The 21,361-nt window shown below is 36.2% G+C and overlaps 2 protein-coding genes across 2 annotated transcripts; one reads left to right on the top strand and one right to left on the bottom strand.

Moving 5' to 3' along the window:
• Window positions 1-7,576: 7,576 nt before the first annotated feature.
• Window positions 7,577-8,503, top strand: LOC111149388 (olfactory receptor 4P4-like). The gene has a single exon (XM_022506410.1). The coding sequence runs from the start codon at window positions 7,577-7,579 to the stop codon at window positions 8,501-8,503; it is 927 nt and encodes a 308-aa protein (XP_022362118.1).
• Window positions 8,504-20,056: 11,553 nt separating this feature from the next.
• LOC111149758 (olfactory receptor 4C11) lies at window positions 20,057-20,989 on the bottom strand. Its single transcript, XM_022507008.1, has one exon. The coding sequence runs from the start codon at window positions 20,987-20,989 to the stop codon at window positions 20,057-20,059; it is 933 nt and encodes a 310-aa protein (XP_022362716.1).
• Between the last annotated feature and the right edge of the window lie 372 nt (window positions 20,990-21,361).

Below are 21,361 nucleotides of genomic sequence, written 5' to 3'. Positions count from 1 at the left end.
TGTTTCCTGAGACCAAAAGTCTCTTAAGGTTTGTCTCCCTCTCTGGTTTCATCTTGTTTCATTTTTTTCTACCTTCCCTTATGAACCTCTGTCTTCTTTCTCAAATTCCTCAGATCAGTGAGATCATATGATAGTTGTCCCTCTCTGATTGACTTACGTCACTTAGCATAATACCCTCTAATTCCATCCACGTTGTTGTAAATGGTAAGATTTCATTTTTGATGGCTGCATAATATTCCATGGTGTGTATATGTGTGTGTGTGAATATATATATTTACAGAAAAATATATATATACACAGAAGATATATATATATATATATCTATATATACATTCTATATTCTATATATATACACAGAAGATTAACACACACACACACACATAAATATATATATATATATATATATATATATATATATATATATAATGTATATACTTACACACACACATATAATCACATCTTCTTTAGTGCTTCATCTGTTGGTGGACATCTAGGCTCTTTCCCTAGTTTGACTATTGTGGACATTGCTGCTTTATGTACTGGAGTTTTGACCCAGCATTGCATGTGCCCCTTCAGATCACTACATTTGTATTTTGGGGTAAATACCCAGCAGTGCAATTGCTGAGTCATGGGGTAGCTCTATTACAACTTTTTGAGGAACCTCCGTACTCTTTTCCAGAGTGGCTGCACCAGCCTGAATTCTCACCAGCATTAGGACTTGTTAATTTTAACCATTCTCACTAGTGTGAATGGTATCTCACTGTGGTTTTGATTTTTATTTCCCTGATGCCGAGTGATATTAAGCACCTTTTCATGTATCTGTTGGCCATTTGGATGTCTTCTTTGGAGAAATGTATGTTCATGTCTTTTGCCTATTTCTTGATTAGATTATTTGTTCTTTGGGTATTGAGTTTGATAAGTTCTTTATAGATTTTGGATGCTAGCCCTTTATCTGATATGCCATTTGCAAATATCTTCCCCCATTCTGTTGGTTGCATCTTTTTTTTTTTTTCTTGACCATTTCCTTTGCTGTGCAGAAGTTTTGATCTTGATGAAGTCTTGATAGCTCATTTTTGCCCTTGCTTCCCTTGCCTTTGGCAATATGTCAAGAAGAACTTGCTGTGGCTAAGGTCGAAGAGGTTGCTGCCTGTGATCTCAAGGATTTTGATGGATTCCTCTTTCACATTTAGGTCTTTCATCCATTTTAAGTCTATTCTTGTGCATGGTATAAGAAAATGATCCAGTTTAATTCTTCTGCATGCAGCTGTCCAATTTTCCCAACATCATTTGTTGAAGAGGCTGTCATTTTCCATTGGAGATTTTTTTCCTGCTTTGTTGAAGATTAGTTGACCATAGAGTTGAGGGTCCGTTTCTGAGTTCTCTATTCTGTTCCATTGATCTCTGTGTCTGTTTTTCTGCTGGTACCATACTGTCCTGATGATTACAGTTTTGCAATAGAGCTTGAAGTCTGGAATTGTGATGCTGCCAGCTTTTTTTTTTTTTTCCTCTTTTTCAACATTCCTCTGGATATTCAGGGTCTTTTCTGGTTCCATACAAATTTTAGGATTATTTGTTCCATTTCTTTGGAAAAAAAAAGTTGATGGTGTTTGAATAGGGATTGCATTAAATGTGTAGATAGCTTTAGGTAGCATAGAGATTTTCACAATATTTGTTCTTCCAGTCCATGAGCATGGAATGTTTATCCATTTTTTTGTGTCTTTCACAATATCTTTCATGAGTATTCTGCAGCTTTCTGAGTATACATTCTTTGCCTCTTTGGTTAGGTTTATTCCTAGGTATCTTATGGTTTTGGGTACAATTGTAAATGGGATCAACTCTTTAATTTCTCTTTCTTCTATCTTGTTGGTGTAGAGAAATGCAACTGATTTCTGTGCATTAATTTTATGTCTTGACACTTTACTGTATTCCTGTATGAGTTCTAGCAGTTTTGGGGTGGAGTCTTTTGGGTATGCCACATAAACTATCATATCATCTGCAAAGAGTGAGAGTTTGACTTCTTTGCTAATTTGGATACCTTTTATTTATTTTTGTTGTCTGATTGCTGAGGCTAGGACTTTTAGTACTGTGTTGAATAATAGTGGTGATAGTGGACATCCCTGCCATGTTACTGACCTTAGGGGAAAAGCTCTCAGTTTTTCCCCATTGAGAATGATATTCACTGTGGGTTTTCATGGATGGCTTTTATGATATTGAGGCATATACTATCTATCCCTACACTGTGAAGAGTTTCGATCAAGAAAAGATGTTGTTCTTTGTCAAATGCTTTTTCAGCATCTATTGAAAGTATCATATGGTTTTTGTTCTTTCCTTTATTAATGTATTGTATCACATTGATTGATTTGCAGATGTTGAACCAATCTTGCAGCACAGGAATAAATCCAACTTGGTCATGGTGAATAATCCTTTTAATGTACTGTTGGATACTATTGGCCAATATTTTGGTGAGAATATTTGCATCCATGGTCATCAGAGATATTGGTCTGTAATTTTCCTTTTTGATGGGGTCTTTGTCTGGTTTTTGGATCAAGGTAATTTTGCCCTCATAAGTTTGGAAGTTTTCCTTCCATTTCTTTTCTTTTCTTTTCTTTCTTTCTCTCTCTCTCTTTTTTTTTTTTTTTTTTTTTTTGAACAGTTTCAGGAGAGTAGGTATTAATTCTTCTTTAAATGTTTGGTAGAATTCCCCTGGGAAGTGGTCTGGCCCTGGGCTCTTTTTCTTTGGAGGGTTTTGATGAGTGCTTCAATCTCCTTACTAGTTATGGGTCTGTTCAGGTTTTCTCTTTCTTCTTGGTTCAGTTTTGGTAGTTTATACATTACTAGGAACACATCAGTTTCTTCCAGATTGTCTAATTTGCTGACGTATGGTTGTTCATATGTTCTTATAATTGTTTGTATTTCTATGGTGTTGGTTGTGATCTCTCCTCTTTCATTCATGATTTTATTTATTTGGGTCCTTTCTCTTTTCTGTTTGATAAGTCTGGCCAGGGGCTTATCAATCTTATTAATTCTTTCAAAAACCAGCCTCTAGTTTTGTTGATCTGTTCTACTGTTCTTTTGGGTTCTATTTCATTGATTTCTACTCTGACCTTTATTATTTCTCTTCTGCTGGGTTTAGAGTTTATTTGCTCTTCTTTATCTAGCTCCTTTAGATGTAAGTTAGGCTTTATATTTGAGACCTTTCTTGTTTCTTGAGAAAGTCTTTCTATATTTGAGACCTTTCTTGTTTCTTGAGAAAGTCTTTTTTTTTTTTTAGTTTAAACAAAAGATTTTATTAGTATGCACATCTTTAAATTACACAAGGTAGAGTTAGGAATAGGATATAGCTGAATTTAGAGGCTTGACATTAATACCATAATTCCTCTTTGAGAAAGTCTTTTATTGCCATATACTTTCCTCTTAGGACTGCCCTTGCTGCATCCCAAAGATTTTTTGAATAGTTGTGTTTTCATTTTCATTTGTTTCCATAATCTTATTTAACTCTTCTTTAATTTCTTGGTTGACCCATTCATTCTTTAGTACAATTCTCTTTAGCCTCCTTTTATTTGAGTTCTTTCCAACTTTCCTCTTGTGATTGAGTTCAAGTTTCAAAGCATTTTGGTCTGAAAATATGCAAGGAATGATCCAAATCTTTTGGTACAGGTTGAAAACTGATTTGTGACCAGGATGTGATCTATTCTGGAAAATGTTCCATGTGCACTAGAGAAGAATGTGTATTCTGTTGCTTTGGGATGGAATGTTCTGAATATATCTCTTCTGTCCATCTGGTCCAGGGTGTCATTTAAGGCCTTTATTTCCTTGTTGATCTTTTGCTTAGATGATCTGTCCATTTCAGTGTGGGGGTGTTAAAGTCCCTACTATTATTGTATTATTGTTGATTTGTTTCTTTGATTTTGTTATTAATTGGCTTATATAATTGGTTGATCCTATGTTGGGGCATAGATATTTTAAATTGTTAGATCTTGTTGAACAGACCCTTTAAGTATGATATAGTGTCCTTCCTCATTTCTTATTATATTCTTTGGCTTAAAATCTAATTTGTCTGATATAAGGATTGCTATCCCAGCTTTCTTTTGGTGTCCATTAGAATGGTAAATTATTTTCCACTCCCTCACTTTAAATCTGGAGGTGTCTTTGGGTCTAAAATGAGTCTCTTGCAGACAGCATATTGATGGGTCTTGTTTCTTTGTCCATTCTGATACCCGTGACTTTTGATTGGAGCATTTAGCCCATTTACATTCAGGGTAACTATTGGAAAATATGAATTTAGTGCCATTGTATTGCTTGTAAGGTGACTGTTACTTTATACTGTCTTTGTTTCTTTCTGGTCTATGTTACTTTTAGGCTGTCTCTTTCCTTAGAGGACCCCTTTCAATATTTCCTGTAGGTCCGGTTTGATGTTTGCAAATTATTTAAGCTTTTGTTTGTCCTGGAAGCTTTTTATTTCTCCTTGTATTTTCAATGGCAGCCTAGTGATATAGTATTATTGGCTGCATATCTTTCTCGTTTAGTGCTCTGAATATAACATGCCAGTCCTTTCTGGTCTTCCAGGTCACTGTGGATATGTCTGCTGTCAATCTAATATTTTTACCATAGTAGGTAACAGACCTCTTGTCCCAAGCTGCTTTCATGATTTTGTCTTTGTCTCTGAGACTTGTAAGTTTTATTATTAGATGATGGGGTGTTGACCTATTTTTATTGATTTTGAGGGGAATTCTCTGTCCCTCTTGTATTTTGATGCCTTTTTCCTTCCCCAAATTAGGTAAGTTCTCCACTATAATTTGCTCCAATACACCTTCTGACCCTCTCTCTCTTTCTTCTTCTTTTGGGATCCCAATTATTCTAATTCTGCCTTATGGTATCACTTATCTTTTGAATTCTCCCCTCATGATCCACTAATAGTTTATCTATCTTTTTTCCAGCTTCTTTATTCTTCATCATTGGGTCTTCTATATCACTAATTTTCTCTTCTGCCTCATTTATCTTAGTATTGACTACCTCCACTTTTTATTACACCTCATTAATAGTCTTTTTTATTTCAACTTGGTAGATTTTAGTTTTTTTTTTTTTTTTTTTCCAGAATTTTACCACCCTTGCCAGGTGCCAGGCTAAATAATTTTCTTGGCTTTGCTCTCAGTAGCTTTTGTTCCCTGAAATGTTTCCATAGCTTTAGAGGATGAGAATGAAAATGGTGTCTTCCAAATCTCTGGCCTGGAGGAGCTGAGAGCTCAGGTCCTAACTCCACCATGAGCCCTCAGAGAAAAGCAATCAATCACTCCTGTCTCCCTGGTCTGTGCCTGCTCTCCTTCCTCACCTGGCCTGTGACTGAGCGTTTCTATCTCTGGTATATGGCCCTGTTTGGAGTCTCCAAACCCAGCAGATTCCTGCAGTGCACTCTGTGCTGCTCCTCCGGGGATGTCTCCTCAGATCTGCCCCTTTTTTGGTCCCTGCTCAAAGAACAGCGGCCTGACTGTGCTGGGGATCATGGTTTAAGGTAACCCTGAGCTGAAAGCCCACTCCTTGTCTCTGTCTTTGCAGCCAACTTCCCTGCTCTGATCCCTGGGAGCTCTGTTAACTCAGGTACTCTCAGTCTTTCGGTGACCTGAGGGTCCTGAGACCACACTGTTCCAGTGAGGGCTCCACCCGTGCCCCACTTAGCCACTAAAGTGACATCCCTTAGCAGAGCCCACTTCTAAAAGTTCTGATTTTGTACTGCACTGCTCTGTCGTTTGCTGGGATCCGTCTGACAGGGGCTCCCTCTCCCCACAATCTGTCTTCCCATATATCTCCTCATATTTACTTCTCTGCATGGCCTAACTTCCCGAAAGTGATAAATTTTCTGTTCTTAGAACTGCTGCTATTCTTTCCTTCAATCTTCTGTTGAGTTTGTAGGTATTCAGAATGGTTTGATAACTATCTAGCTGAATTCCTGGGACTGGACAAAATTTAGGTCTCCTACTCCTCCACTGTCTTGCTCCTCCCACTCTGCATTTTAATTCTTTCTGAATTTTGGAATCAGCTTTTCACGAAAAAGTTTGTCAGAATTTTTGTTCTAATTATTAAATGTATTGATTAATTTTGGAATAATCGACATCTTTCTTATACATTGATCCTCCCTAACCATAAATATGGTATATTCTTTTAACTTGTTACAATATTTTTATGTCAGTTAATAAAATTCTATATTCAATGAGGGGATTCTATTTTTAAGGACAGAATAGATAACTCACAGATAAAATAATCCTGAACCATTTATTTTAAACAAATCACCATAGCCCAGAATCATTACTACTGGTTTTGCTTATGTAGCAGTGATAATTTCAGAGATTTTTGCAGGAAATTAGGCGACAGGTTGTTAATCTGGGGCTCATGGATGGAATTCAACCCCAAAGCCCACAAACTCCCCAAAGTCCTATTAATAATCTTTTTGTATGCCCATTGTACATTTTTCCAAAATAATCTCATAGAAAATCACATTATAAAAGTAAAAGTAAAAAACATTATTCAGGTGCTGTTATAACCCTTCAAAATAGGCTGCCACTTTATCAGTGTGTAGAATTTATGTTTTATCCACCTGGGCACTGAGTTTAACAATTTTGTGACACATTTTTTGCCAAAATGAAGTAAGAGGTATAGTTTAATATTTTGCACCAGAGCAGTATGTCCTTTTTAATTAAAATATTTCAGGACTGGGACCCATAAACCTGTAGTGAGACTGTTAAGGAGAGAAAGTGGTTCAATTCAAAGAAATAAAAGGTAGGTAAAGCAGATCTAGTGAAAAAGAATCTTTGGGTGCAATTTGCCCCTCCGAGGATGCTGTCCTACTGGGAAGCACTAAAAAGTGGGATGAAGGGATGAAAACTCCTGGGTTAGGCTGGAAAGTGAACTGGGAAATTAGGTCAATTACGAGAAGCCACAAATATATTACAATCCAATACAACGGAGCACCCCTTTTCCCTAAGATCTCATCATTGCTCAATGTTGGTGGAAAGGTGCTAAAGGCATTTTCTGAAATTGTCACCTAGAGATCTGATATTTAAAATTACGAGCTCACTGATGTCTAAAGACTTAACTGAACTTTCAGGATTCAGCACAAATTTAGTCACTGGGAAGGATGTAAATAATGAGACTGTTCTTGAAGAACAGATAACCTCAATGCTGTTGATACATACCAGACATTTAAAAATTACTCTTAAAGTATACTACTGAAATTGCATTTCAAAATTGACCTAAAAAAGATCATTCCATCTTCTAATTATTCATCCTCTTGCTCATAGTAAGTGTGAAGCTGGGAATTATTATAATTTATTTAATTATTTGTGCAATTATTGTTAGTATATATCTACTCTAATGAACTTTATCTACTTCTGGGTAAGACTTTATGTATTTTGCATACTGCTTTCTGTACCCTTAGCACTAATTATGGTGTTTGTATCATAATGAACAATCAATATGTCTTATTGAATAATTTAATGACTTTTAAAATAAATCAATAGTTTTAAAAGTTGACTGTTTCCAGGACATTAATTTTCTCCTTTACATGATCACACCCACAGAAACAATGGGATATCAAAATATCACAGAATTTATCCTCTTAGGACTTTTTAGTGATGAGGATGAAAGGATTGCCTGCTTTGTGGTGTTCTCACTTTGCTACATTGCAATTCTCTCAGGAAACCTCCTAATTCTCCTCACCATCAGTGGCAGCTGCCTACGTGAGCAACCCATGTACTTTTTCCTGAGCTACCTGTCTTTCATGGATGTCTGCTTCACTTCCACAGTGGCCCCCAAACTGATCACAGATCTACTGGCCCAGCAGAAGACCATCTCCTACAACAGCTGCATGGCCCAGATGTTTTATGCCCACTTCTTTGGTGCCACTGAGATCTTTATCTTGGTGGCTATGGCCTATGACCGTTATGCAGCCATCTGTAGACCCCTACACTATATGGTCATCATGAGCAGACAAGTGTGCTATGTCCTTTTGATGGCCTCTATTCTTGGAGCATTTCTACATTCAATCCTGCAGGTATTGATTATTATTGAACTTCCCTTCTGTGGACCCAATCAGATAGACCATTATTTCTGTGATGTTTTCCCCTTGCTGAAGCTGGCCTGCATGGACACTAGCCTGTTGGTTATTGTGATCATTAGCACCACAGGAGTCCTGTCAATTTTGACCTTTGTTGCCTTGGTAATTTCTTACATCATCATCCTGTCCACCCTGAGAACACACTCATCCCAGAGTAGCCGCAAAGCTCTCTCCACCTGCGGCTCACACATCACTGTTGTGTTCATGTTCTTCTTGCCCCTCATCTTCACATATGTCCCCATGGCTGATTCTGTCAGTAATGACAAGGTTTTTGCCCTATTTTACACCATGATTGCCCCCATGTTCAACCCTCTCATCTACACACTGAGAAACACAGACATGAAGAATGCCATGAAGAAAATGTGGTGCCGAGACACACAGCTTGAAGAAAAATGAAGTCTCTGGAGTTCAAATACTTGCCTGGATGTTTTTCTATCCACAGAACCCTAATGTCAACAAATACAGCATGTACAGGGAGGTTTTGTGATTTCATCAAGAACTGCAAGACTTGGGGCACCTGGTTTGCTCATTTGGTTGGGCAACTGCCTTTGGCTCGGCATGATCCCAGAGTCCTAGGATAGAGTCCTACATCAGACACCCTGCTCAGTAGGAAGTCTGTGTCTCCCTCTCACCCTCTGCCATCACATGGTCTCTCTCTTTCTCTTCTTCTCTCACTCTGTATCTCAGATAAATAAATAAATAAATAAATAAAGTATTTTTAACAAATTGCAAGACTTAAAGTTCGAAGGCCCCTCAACTACCCTCTTGCTGTTACTTTACTTTTTTGAAGTTGAATAAGGGGAACAAATCACATGACCTCCAGTTCCCTTTCAGCTTTGACATTTTGGAACTTAAGTCTGGTATTCTGGAACATTCTCTCCTTCATGATCTTAGAGATACTGGACATTATATCACTCTTATCAAGGCACACTGTAAGTTTACATTGTTTGACAGTTATGTCCTGCTTTAAGAAAGAGATTTTTGACTGAAAAATATCTCACACACAGAGAGAAGTCCTAAGCACTCCCTCTTTTGGTGGTATCCATTGCAATCAAAGAAAAAGCAATGCCAAAAAATTTACTAATGTTATTATATATTTTAACTCTTTACATAAATAATGCTTTTAAAATAATGTAATGCAATGTAATTACACTATTCACACTGTCCTTGTAGATGTTATTATAATTAATTCTTAGTACCCTATTGATGGTGTATTCCAGGCATTAAAATTTCAAATTAGATAATGAACATCACTTTTCAATCCTTTAAGTGTAATTCCATGGTGTATTTATAACCTCATTTAAAAATCCCTTATGAGTATACAAATTGATGCTTATTATAAATGTGGAAAATCTCCCATTCTGTAAAGGGCCCTCAGTTTAAGAAGCCACATAGCTAAGGTATACCTGGGTTGCTCAGTTGGTTAAGTGGTTAAGCATCTGACTTTGGCTTTGGTCCTAATCTCAGGGTCCTGGGATTGAGCCTGTGATTTACTCCCTGTTCAGTGGGAGGATGCTTGTCATTCTTCCTCTCCCCTTCCCCATGCTCCTGCTCTCTCTTTCTCTTTGTCTCTCTCAAATTAATAAATAAAATTTTAACAGGAAAAAAAAAAGAAGCCAAATAGCTGATGAGTTGGATATCCCTGCAGTGCATTTGTTAATCCTCACTGCTCTTTACACAAAAACAGCATATTTTGACATTTTTTCCCCCACCATTCATGCTATGCAAAACTCTCTTGGTTCTACTCAGAAAGGCTCTCATACTAGAGAGAAACAAAGAAGGTTAGACTGAGAAGCAGATGTAGTCAACTGAAAACTGGGTCATAGGCCAAGAACCACTTCGGTGCATTGAGGTGCTCCCTTAATTTATACAAGAATACTCAAACTTTGTGAAGTGGGCCTCTGACATCATCCATGGTCATCCACTAGCATGATATGAGGAGTTAAGTCCCAGAGAATGGGTTCACCACATTTTCAAATATGAGAGGAACAGACTTATTATTTTCTGGTGTTCTATTCTCTTCAACACAATCCCCAGGAAGAAATTGAATTGTATTTACTTGAAGTATTATTTTCCTTTGTGCAACAGAAATCTGTTTTCTTATTTTTTTTTGTTTGTTTGTTTTTGTTTTTTAGTATAGTCAATACACAATGTTGCATTAGTTTCAAGTGTACAGCCTAGTGATTCCACAAATCTCCAGGTTTTGCTGTGCTCATCACAAGTGTAGCTACCATCTGTACTCATGCACTGCTACCATGATAACAAAGACTATATTCACTACCTTATGACTTTTATTGCTGTGACTTATTCATTCCATAACTGGAAGCCTGTTTCTTCTACTTCTTTTCACCCAATGTGCCCACCTTCCCTCTGGGGAGCATCGGTTTGTTCTCTGTATTTATGAGTCTGCAGGAATCTGGGTTTTAAGATGAGGAGTGCATTTATAGAAAATAGCCACAGTTGATGATGATTCAGCAATAGATTTTCTCTTTCCAAAAGACCCTGACATATGTACTGCCTGCAAGTTTGGAAACTTAGTACATAAAGGGGGGCCAAAAAATAATGGAGTGCATTGAGAAGGAGATAAGAAAGACAATAGCAGATTAAATCAGGATTTTGTTTTAATGTTGATCTGGTGGCAATTACGTCCTGGTGGGATTCTCCAATTCAGAGATGTGAGGGTGAACAGAAATGTCTATAGATGCATGGGCTGGTGCCTAATTCTGGTGGTTTTGTTTTTGTTTGTTTGTTTTTAATTAGTCTATTATTGATGCATATGTAGGCTGCATTCTCTGGTAATGGATTAAATTTGTTTATTGTAACAAATTTCCTGTTTGTTTTTTCCCCAGGAAAACAGGTCTTTCAGAGCCCATGTGAACCTGGCTCTTATGTATCTTTTGTTAACACTCTTCTTATGATTTATCACTAAAGGAGAGGTGGAAAGGAAACTTACCCATGAATAATAAATAGGTCCTTCTTTTCTGGTGTGTTATCCATGGATGAAATAGTGAAGAGGGAGGTTGGCTGCGTGCTTAGGTATTTAGAATTTGTCCTTTATGTATATATCCAAGGTTAGGTGCTGTCCCTCATGCCCATTATCTCTTGCTTGGCCTTTTATACTACTCCTTTCAAGATATCTTACACTAAACATATTGGAGGTTTTATTGACTCAAGAGTATGCTTCAGTCCCCACTTCTACAGTTTGAGCATGCTATTCTTGGATCAGTCAGCTCAACAATGCTGTGTAACAAGCCACTTCTGTATGTGTAGCTTATACAACAAGCATTACATTTTTGCTCATTTGTGTCTCTTCAAAAGGTGGGGTTTAGCTGATCTAGGGCAGGTTCAGGTATGCTTCAGGCAGCTCATTGTTTCTCAGACATAAAACAGAAATGTTATCCTAGTCTTTGATGAAATTGAAAGTTTATCTTCTGGACATGTGATATTTGTCATTACCATTGGCTGTTTTGAAAGTTTAGCATTGCCTGTCTCTCTTTATACTCTGGTGCACTTGAGTGGTGGATTGTTTAAACACTGAAATGTAAAATAAAGAATATTTTGAAGATTTGAATAAAGTAATGAGGTTACATTATACCTCAAAACAAAAAATGTCACTATGAAAGATATGGCTATATTAAAACTGTCAAAATGAGGTGTTCCTGCTGAGTTATTATAAACATGGTGAAATTCTAGAGACTCTGACATGTGACAAATGTTTTCCTCCTTGATATGTTTAAATGAAAAAGTCAGTGACATACAGAGGAACTGAAAACTATTCTTACATATTAAACGGAGCAGTGCAAGAAAACATGTTTAAAAATGATTTTGCTCCTCCCTGGAACAGGAATATAACCACTGTTAGGAAGACAGTGGGAGACACATTTTTATTGTTTTCCACTTGATGTAAACTAATTTATCCATCTGGAAAATGAGAAGGTAGCCATTTATTTTTGTTAATGAGGGCTCTAATCAAAGTCCTATCTGTCATCTTATAACAGCAAGGTTGTAAAATTACAAAAACTATAAAACTCCACTGGATGACAGTCAGTGCTGTGATCATACGTCTATGAAATAAAATTGTATAAACCACACTCACCCCTACTGTAACTGGGGAGAGTCTAGGTTCTGATGAAATAAATGATCTCTTTCCAGGTAACCAAGAGTAGACTCTCTGAGCTCCTCTGATTGGTATTGGCCGTGAGGACTTTGATGAACAGGAATAAATGTATGAAGTCATTGGTAGACACATGAATACTATTCCATATGTCCAGCTTCTTGGTCTTTGAGAGTAATAAATCCCTCAACTTTCACCTTTTTAAGGAAGTCAGAACTTCAGTAGAACTAATGTCTCTTAGTAGTTAAGATTTAAGTGCAAAGACATAGAAGAAAGAGTATTGTGGAGAAAAGTTACAAATGGCTAATATTTATTAATTCTTGTTTACTCAAAAGTGTAGATTGGGGGCGCCTGGGTGGCTCAGTGGGTTAAGCCACTGCCTTCAGCTCAGGTCATGATCTCAGGGTCCTGGGATCGAGCCCCGCATCGGGCTCTCTGCTCAGTGGGGAGCCTGCTTCCTCCTCTCTCTCTGCCTGCCTCTCTGCCTGCTTGTGATCTCTGTCTGTCAAATAAATAAATAAAATCTTTAAAAAAAAAAAGAGTGTAGATTGGGCTTAACAGGTTGTTTTAATGCAGTGGTTGTTTCTCAAAAACAAAAGCTTCAAGACCCCTCAAACCAAACTTTAGGGATTATACAAGATCACTTTTACCACCTTCTGTTCATGTGGTTAAAGGTTACATGAGCAATGTATCACAAGTTTAGCCCAGATAAAAGCATGGAGAGATATTTATTTTACTGAGATATGATTGGCATATAACATTATTAATAGTTTCAGTTGTATAGCCTCATGATTTGAATCTGTATATATTTCCACACCACACATAGTTATAACTTTTCTTGGGGTGAAAACTTTTAACAGCTACTGACTGTAATTTTCAAATAAAGATTATAGTGTCATTAACTATAGACACAACATTGTATTTTAATCAAAATAGAGATCCAAAGTCACTGTTATGAACTAATTTTAATATATATTTACAAATCTTTCATTCATGGGAAATCAATTTTTAATAATAGTATTTATTTATTAATTGATTGTGTTATGTTAGGCACCATATAATACATTATTAGTTTTTTATGTATTTTTCCAAGACTCATTGTTTACATATAATACCTGGTGCTCCATGCAACAAGTGCCCTCCATAATACCCATCACCATGGTTCAATCACCCCTTTACCCCTGTCTGCTCTAAAACCCTCAGCCTGTTTCTTGGAGTCTACAGTCTCTCATGGTTCATCTTCCCCTCTGTCTTCCCCCAGTTCATTTTACCCTTCCTTCTCCTAATGTCCTCCGTGTTATTCCTTATGCTCCATTAGTAAGTGAAACCATATAATTGACTTTCTCTGCTTGACTTACTTCACTCAGCATAATCTCCTCCAGTCCCACCCAGATTGTACTAATAATCACAAAATTTAACATTTATGTTTTTAAAAGATTTATTGAGATATAATCCACATACTAAAAATTCACTTAAAGTATATAATGCAATAGTTTTTAGTATAGAATTCTGTGAAACAATCAAGACTATCTAATTTTAAACATTTTGCCACCCTAAAAAGAAATTCCATACCCATTTTCAGTCAGTTATTCCTCCCCACCATCATCATTAGAAGTCCTAGGTGAAAATTAATTTACTTTCTTTTTTTCTTTTTTGAGAGAGATAGTGAGAGTATGCAAGTGAGCCAGGGGAGGAGAGGTGGAATGGGGTGTGTATGGGATGGTGGTTGGGGAGGGGCAGATGGAGAGAGGGAATCTCAAGCTGACTCCATGCTGAGCACAGAGCCTGATATGGGGCTCAATATCATGACAGTGAGTTAATGATGAGAGCCAAAATCAAGAGTTGCACACTTGGGGCGCCTGGGTGGCTCAGTGGGTTAAAGTCTCTGCCTTCAGCTCAGGTCATGATCTCGGGGTCCTGGGATCGAGCCCCGCATCGGGCTCTCTGCTCGGCGGGGAGCCTGCTTCCCCCTCTCTCTGTGCCTGCCTCTCAGCCTACCTGTGATCTCTCTATCTCTGTCAAATAAATCTTTAAAAAAAAAAAAAAGAGTTGCGCACTTAACAAACTGAGCCATTCAGGCACCCCATAATCTACTTTCTTTCACTGTAGATTATTATTTCTAGGCATTTCATATAAAAAGGAATTATACAGTATGTTATCTTTTTAACCTGTTGCTTTCATTTAGCATAATGTTCTTGTTTAATTTTTAGCCATGTTGTGGCAAATATCAGTATTTCTTTCCTTTATGTTGATGAATAAAATTCCATTTTATGAATATATGTTACTCATTCATCAGTTGATTGACATGTAGATTGTTCCCCCATTTATCTAGTATGGATAATGATGCTATGTACATTGACATACAAGTTTTTGTGAGAATATATACTAAATTACCTTGGGTAGAGCCTAAGATTAGAATTGCTAGATCTCTGTTAATTACATGTTCAACATTTTGAGGAGCTGCCATGTGGTTTTTCCAAAGCCATTGCATCAGGGATATCTGGGTGGCTCAGTAGGTTGAGCAACTGCCTTCAGTTCAGGTTATGATCCCAGGTCCTGGAAATGAGTCCCATATCAGGATATTTTCTCAGTGAGGAGTCTGCATTTCCCTCTGCCTGTTGCTTCCCCTGCTTATGCTCTCTCTCCAACAGTAAATAAATAAATAAATAAATAAAACCTTAAAAAAAAAGTCGTTGCACTATCCTACATTATCACCAGTAATTTATGAGAACTCCAATTTCTGCATCTCCTCACTAAAACTTATTATTGCCTGTCTTTTTTGATTCTAGACATCCTAGTGGGTGGAAAGCAGTATCTCATTATGGCTAAGGTGTGCATTTCCTATTATCTAAAGGTGTTAAACATCTTTTCATGTTCTTTTGGCCACTTGCATATTTTTGGGAGATATGTTTATTGAGATATTTTGCCAAATTTTAAATTGGGTTATTGTCTTTTTATTATTAAATGATAGGAGTTCTTTATAGAGTCTGAAGTCAAGTTCCTTTTCAGATGCATGATTTGCAAGTATTTTCTCCCAATCTGTGGGTGGGCTTTTCACTTTGGAATGAAATAATTTGCAGTAAAAGTTTTCATTTTGGTGAAGTCTAAGGCAACTATTCATAGTCAGTATAATATACTTATTTCCAATAAAATATTTGTACATCTTCTATTCATAGGATTGAAATTTTTAATGACAGTCAAGGTTCTGCTTTTTTCCTCTGGAAATGATCACTAAATTTGATAAGCATTTTTCTTGGGAGTGGGTGCTTAGAGATACTGGCAAGTTTTTTTGTTTGTTTGTTTGTTTTGTTTTGTTTTGTTTTTGTGTGTGTGGTTTTTTTTGGGGGGGTAACAGAACTCTTTTTCTGAGATAAATTTTACATATGATGAAATGCAGAACTTTTTAGTATATAGTTTGATGAGTTTGATTAATGTGTATACTCACATATCCATTAAAAAGTCAAGATCTAGAATACTTTCATTAACCCAGAAAGTTCTGTCATGCTCCCTTTCAGTTAACTCCATCAGATGCAATTATTGTCCAATTTCTATCACTCTGTTTTAGCATTGTCTGTTGTGTAACTTCATGTTAATTGAATCATGGCATTTATTCATAGTGCATGGTAACTGTTCTGGGATTTATCATAATGATGAATGTAGCATTAGTCCATTACTTTTCTTTGCTGAAGATTACTCTGTCAATCCTGACAACTTCTATCTTTCAAGTGCTGTGTATTTGCATTTAATGTAATGCAAACGTTGAATTATTCTAGACATCCTAGTGGGTGGAAAGTTTATCTCATTATGGGTGAGGTTTGTGTTTCCTGTTATCTAAAGGTATTAAACATCTTTTCATGCTCTTTAGTTATTTGTATATTTTTGTGGAGATATGGTTTTTGGCATTTATTGCCAGTTAGAAGTTTTTTTAAAATAATTAATTGGTATTATTAAGTTCTTTACACAACTTAATATATCTGAAAACAAGTTTCTTCTCAGATACATGATTTGCAAGTATTTTCGCCCAGTATGTGGGTTGGCTTAACACACTGTTGATGACAAAATTTTCAATACATAAGTTTTTCATTTCGGTGAAATCTAAGGCACTATTCTGCCTTTTTTCACTAGACTTGATATGGATTTTTTTTTTTTACATATATTGGAAAGCTTTTGTTTAATTTTTGTTTGTGTTTTTAGTAATACAATTTTTTTTTCTCTGAGACAAATAATACATATAATGAATTGCAGACCTTTTAAGTATATGGTTTGATGCATTTTAATAAATGTATATAGTCCCATAGCCAATAACAAATTCAAGATCTAGAATACTTTCATTAACTTAGAAAATTCTGTCATGCTCCTTTCCAGTTAAGTCCCTCAGATGCAACTATAGTCCTCATTTCTGTCACACTCTCTTAGTATTGTCTATTCTATAGCTTCACGCAAATTCATCCATGAATCTACTACTCAGAGTGTATAGTCTCTTTTTTAAAGAATTAATCATACTGACATGTATATCATTAGTCCATTGCATTTCCTGGCTGAATATTATTCTGTCTATTCTGTCAACTTCTTTCTTTCTAGTGCAGTGTATTTGCCTTTAATGTGATTATTCAATTTGGTGGAATAAGTTCATATTATTCTAGTTTACTTTTCTTTCCCCTTTATAACTTGTTTTATTTCTTTTCTATATTTTTCTGAGCTAACAGAATAGATGTAGTTTGCCTAATATTAAATTTTTGTCTTCTTCTTAACATCTCTTTAATAATAGGCTATTTTTTAGAGCAGTTTCAGTTTCACAGGAAAATTGAGCAGAAGAAATGGAGATCTCCTTCATCTCTTCTGATTACCAAATAGGCAGAGGGACTGAGTAGACCTTTTCCCAAAGATACACAAATGGCCAACAAGTACAACAAAAGGTGCTCAACAACTCATTCTCAGGGAAATGTATATCAAAATCATAATGTCATATCACTTCACATCTGTTAGACTGACTATTATCGAGAACACAAGAGATACAAAATGTTAAGGAGGATGTAGAGTAAACAGATCCCGTGTATATTATTGAATGGTATGTAAATTTATACAGTCATTATGGAAAAGAATATAAAGGTTCCTCCAAGAAGTAAAAGGAGGACGACCATCCTTCAATCCTAGCGTTGGGTAGATATCCAAAGGATCAGAAATCATGATTGTGAAGGGCTGTCTGAGTTCCCAGGTTCATTGCATCATTATTCACAGTAGCCAAGGTGTGGGTACAACCTCATCCCTGACTGATGAATCAATATAGGAAATGTGAGACATATATTATTCAGACTTTAAATACAGGAAAATTCTGCCATTTGCCATAACATAGATGGAGCTGAAGGACTTGATGTAAAGTGAAACAATGGGACACAGAAAGAGAAATACTGCATGAACTCACTTAAATGTGGAAATGATATAGTTCAATTCACAGAGGCAGAGAGTATAATGGTGGTTATCAGGGGCCAGGGATTGGGGGAAATGGAGAGATGTTGGCCCAAGGGTGCAAGGACTCAGCTACATAGAACGAATAAGTTCCAGACATCTAATACATAGCATGGTCACTATTGCTAACAACATCATAACACATACTTGAAATTGCAGAAAGGATTGATGTTAAATGAAATATTCTTACACACACACACACACACACACACACACACACACACACACACTGCTAACTATATAGAAAAGTCAGACGTGCTAATAGGTTGTGGTGATCTTTACATAATCTATGTATATGAAAAACCAAGTTGTACAACTGAAATATGTATATAATTTTTGTATGTTAACATGTCAAGTTTAGGACACTAGTGCAGTCACTAAGCTTTGTAATATTCTCAAAAGCAAAAAGTAATGAGAACACTGAAAACATGATATTTTAATGTATTTATTTTAAAACAATCTTTGACAGGAGGAAACTATGGGTATTGAAAAGGTTTCCCAAGTAAATAATGGGGAACGACATTAAAATTGAAATGGAATCTTAAAGCAGTTGCTAAGGATCAGGTACACTTGAATACACTGATATAAATGAATTTTATTTATTTATTATGTATATATATATATATATACATATATATATATATATATATATGTATGATGCATGTATTTAAGTTTCTGTTTAAATGCCAGTTTGGTAATATATGGTGTAACAGGTGATACAAGTGTACAATTCAGTGAGTGTACTATTATATGCCCATCACATATCTAACCTGTCCTCCTACCCACCTACCCTTGTAACCATCAGTTTGTTCTCTATATTTAAGAATCTGTTTGTTGATTTGACACCCTCATTCTGTTTTCTCCTATACTCATTTGTTTTGTTTCTTAATTTTCAGATGAGTGAAATCATATGGTATTTATCTTTCTCTGACTGACTGTTTTCACTTTGCATACTACTTTCTAGCTCCATCCTTTTCATGGGAAATGGCAAGATCTCACTTCCCATTCTTGTTGATAATTGAGTCACATCCCATTATATCTATCTATCTATCTAGCTATCATCTATCTCTATATAGATATATATAAAAACTCACCATATACCTAAATATAGAATATATTTTCCAATTAGTCATTTGATGGACACTGCAGCTATTTCCACAATTTGGTTATTGGAGATGATGCTGCTGTAACCTTTGGCATTCATGTATCCCTTTGAGTTAGTTTTTTGTATTCTCTGAAATGAATGAATTTTAGAAATTCATGATATAACCCCTGGTATGCATCTATTCAAGGCATGGCTGTGAATCTGCTCTGCTCACTATGAGCATCAAATACTATTGGCAATTCTAACTTGATGATGCACACTACCCCTTCAGTAATGAAGCACCAACAGAGAAGGAAAATGGCTTCTTGCTGCAAAAGTAGGTTCTCTCACACTCCATTAACTAGATACAAGGATACTGAGTATTTCTGAATGCTTCTCAAACTTTCTTTTATTCCATTGATACAACCCAATTGTAGATGGAATTATATTCACTTTTTTCCTTTAAGTTTGTTCCTACCTTTCTGTACTTCAGTCTTGGAAAATATGTTGTATCTATGGTGTATTGTAAATTCTTATTTAGTCTTGACAGCATAAATAGTTTTACTTCTTTCCCTCTTAGAGTTGTAGAAGTCTCTTGCTGTAGCCCTTATTTAACAATCATAGAAATTATCTGAATATCATGAGGTCTTTGTAATACTACATTTAGAAAATCCCATACATAATGCCTCTGTTATCCTAATAGTCAAAGGGAACATTAAAGCAATTATATAAGAAAAAATTACATATATTCATATGTATATATTATATATATATATATATGAATATACATATAAAAGCCTTTGGCATTTGGTCCATTAAGATGAAACTTTTTTCAAGAAAAAGTAATGATATAATGAAAAGAACTTCTTGACTCACAGTTAGCTCCTTTGTTCTGAATGTGCTCAAGGGAAAGCAGGATTCCTTAACTGAAATGTGCTTCAAGAGAATTACAAGCCATAGAGAACAAGTTTGTTCTTTCTTTCTTCTTTCTTTATTTTTCTTTCTGGCTGTTCATTGTTTCAAAAGTTGTGATTGTATAAATATCTTTCTCTTTACAAAACCAGAGTGTAGACTGAGATTTGAGAAGTATTTCATAATCCATAGTGTCAGAGTTGAGCTCTCAGATAAAGTAAGAACCAGGCTGGCATTATGAGGAAGTTTGAGGACAGAAGTACAGAAAAAGTATGGAAATCAGTTGTCTTTTTAGAGTGCATCCAGCAAGTCAAGATATACACTATCATATTTGATATGTGTACAGGTTAAGTAATCAACAAAAGTCCTCAATTCATCTTTTGCTTTCTGAGGCAATTTTGATATGCCAGAGCTTTCTCATGGCATTTTTCATTTCTGCATTCCTCAGCGTGTAGATGATTGGGTTGAGAAAAGGGGTCCCAATAGTATAAAATACAGCCACCATCTTGTCCATGGGGAAAGTGGTTGGGGGCCGTGTATATATGAATATACATGGACCAAAGGTTAAGATTACTACTGTGATGTGAGAAGTGCAAGTCGAGAGAGCTTTTTTCCTCCCTTCTGCACTGTGATTTCTCAAGGAATGCAAGATGACAATGTATGAGATCATCAGAATCACAAAACTACTGGAGCAAATGGCTCCACTGTTAGACACCAGCAGTAGGTTGATCCTATAGGTGTCCATGCAAGCAAGTTTCAGCAAGGGTTGCAAATCACAGCAGTAATGATCAATCAAATTGGGTCCACAGAAAGGCAGTCTCAAGGCCAGGATAATCTGGGCTATAGAATGGATAAAAGACCCTATCCATGCAAGAATAATAAGGATGATGCAGACCTGTCGTCTCATGATGGTTGGGTAATGTAAGGGCTTGCAGATGGCCACGTAACGATCAGCGGCCATGAATATGAGCACAAAGATATCCATACAGCCAAATAAATGTAGGGCAAAGACTTGAGTCATGCAATCATTGTACGTTATGATTTTTTTTGCGGAGAATGAATCCACAAGTAGCCTTGGGGCTGTGGACGTTGAGAAACAGGAATCAGCAAGGGACAAATAAAATAGGAAAAAGTACATGGGGCTCCCAAGTGTAGGGCTGTACTTGATGGTCACAATAATAAGCAAATTCCCTACCACGGTTCCCACATAAAAAATGAAGAAGATTACAAATACCATTTTCTGTCTCATGGGATTTTGGGTCAATCCTAACAGTATGAACTCAGTTACGCTGTTATTTTGTTGCATGATTTCAGGCAAAGCAGAGAAATAAGGTTAGAAATAATCTACAGATAAAAAGTATTATAATGACTACTCCATTTGGAGATCAAACCATTTGATCACGGATGTGTCAATTACCAGTATTGAATCCCTTACCTTCAGTGTTGTTTTCTTCTGAATAAGGTGGGAATCATAATATTTACTCACAATCTGTTCACCCGAGTGCTTATGGAAACAATGAAATATATTAATAATAAAAGAGTATGCGATTTTTCAGGCACAATAAACATTAATTTAGGGGATTGGAATGAGATGGTATCTTTTTGTAGTGAATGTCTTTATTTAGTTTACAACAAGGACCTATTAGGACAGGATGTTGCCAAATGGAGAAAACTCATG

Source organism: Enhydra lutris, unplaced genomic scaffold (assembly GCF_002288905.1).
Source record: "Enhydra lutris kenyoni isolate GAN:26980312 unplaced genomic scaffold, ASM228890v2 scaffoldscaffold22, whole genome shotgun sequence".
In the NCBI taxonomy this organism is placed as follows: Eukaryota; Metazoa; Chordata; class Mammalia; order Carnivora; family Mustelidae; genus Enhydra; species Enhydra lutris.
This window is presented reverse-complemented; position numbering and strand designations above follow the sequence as displayed.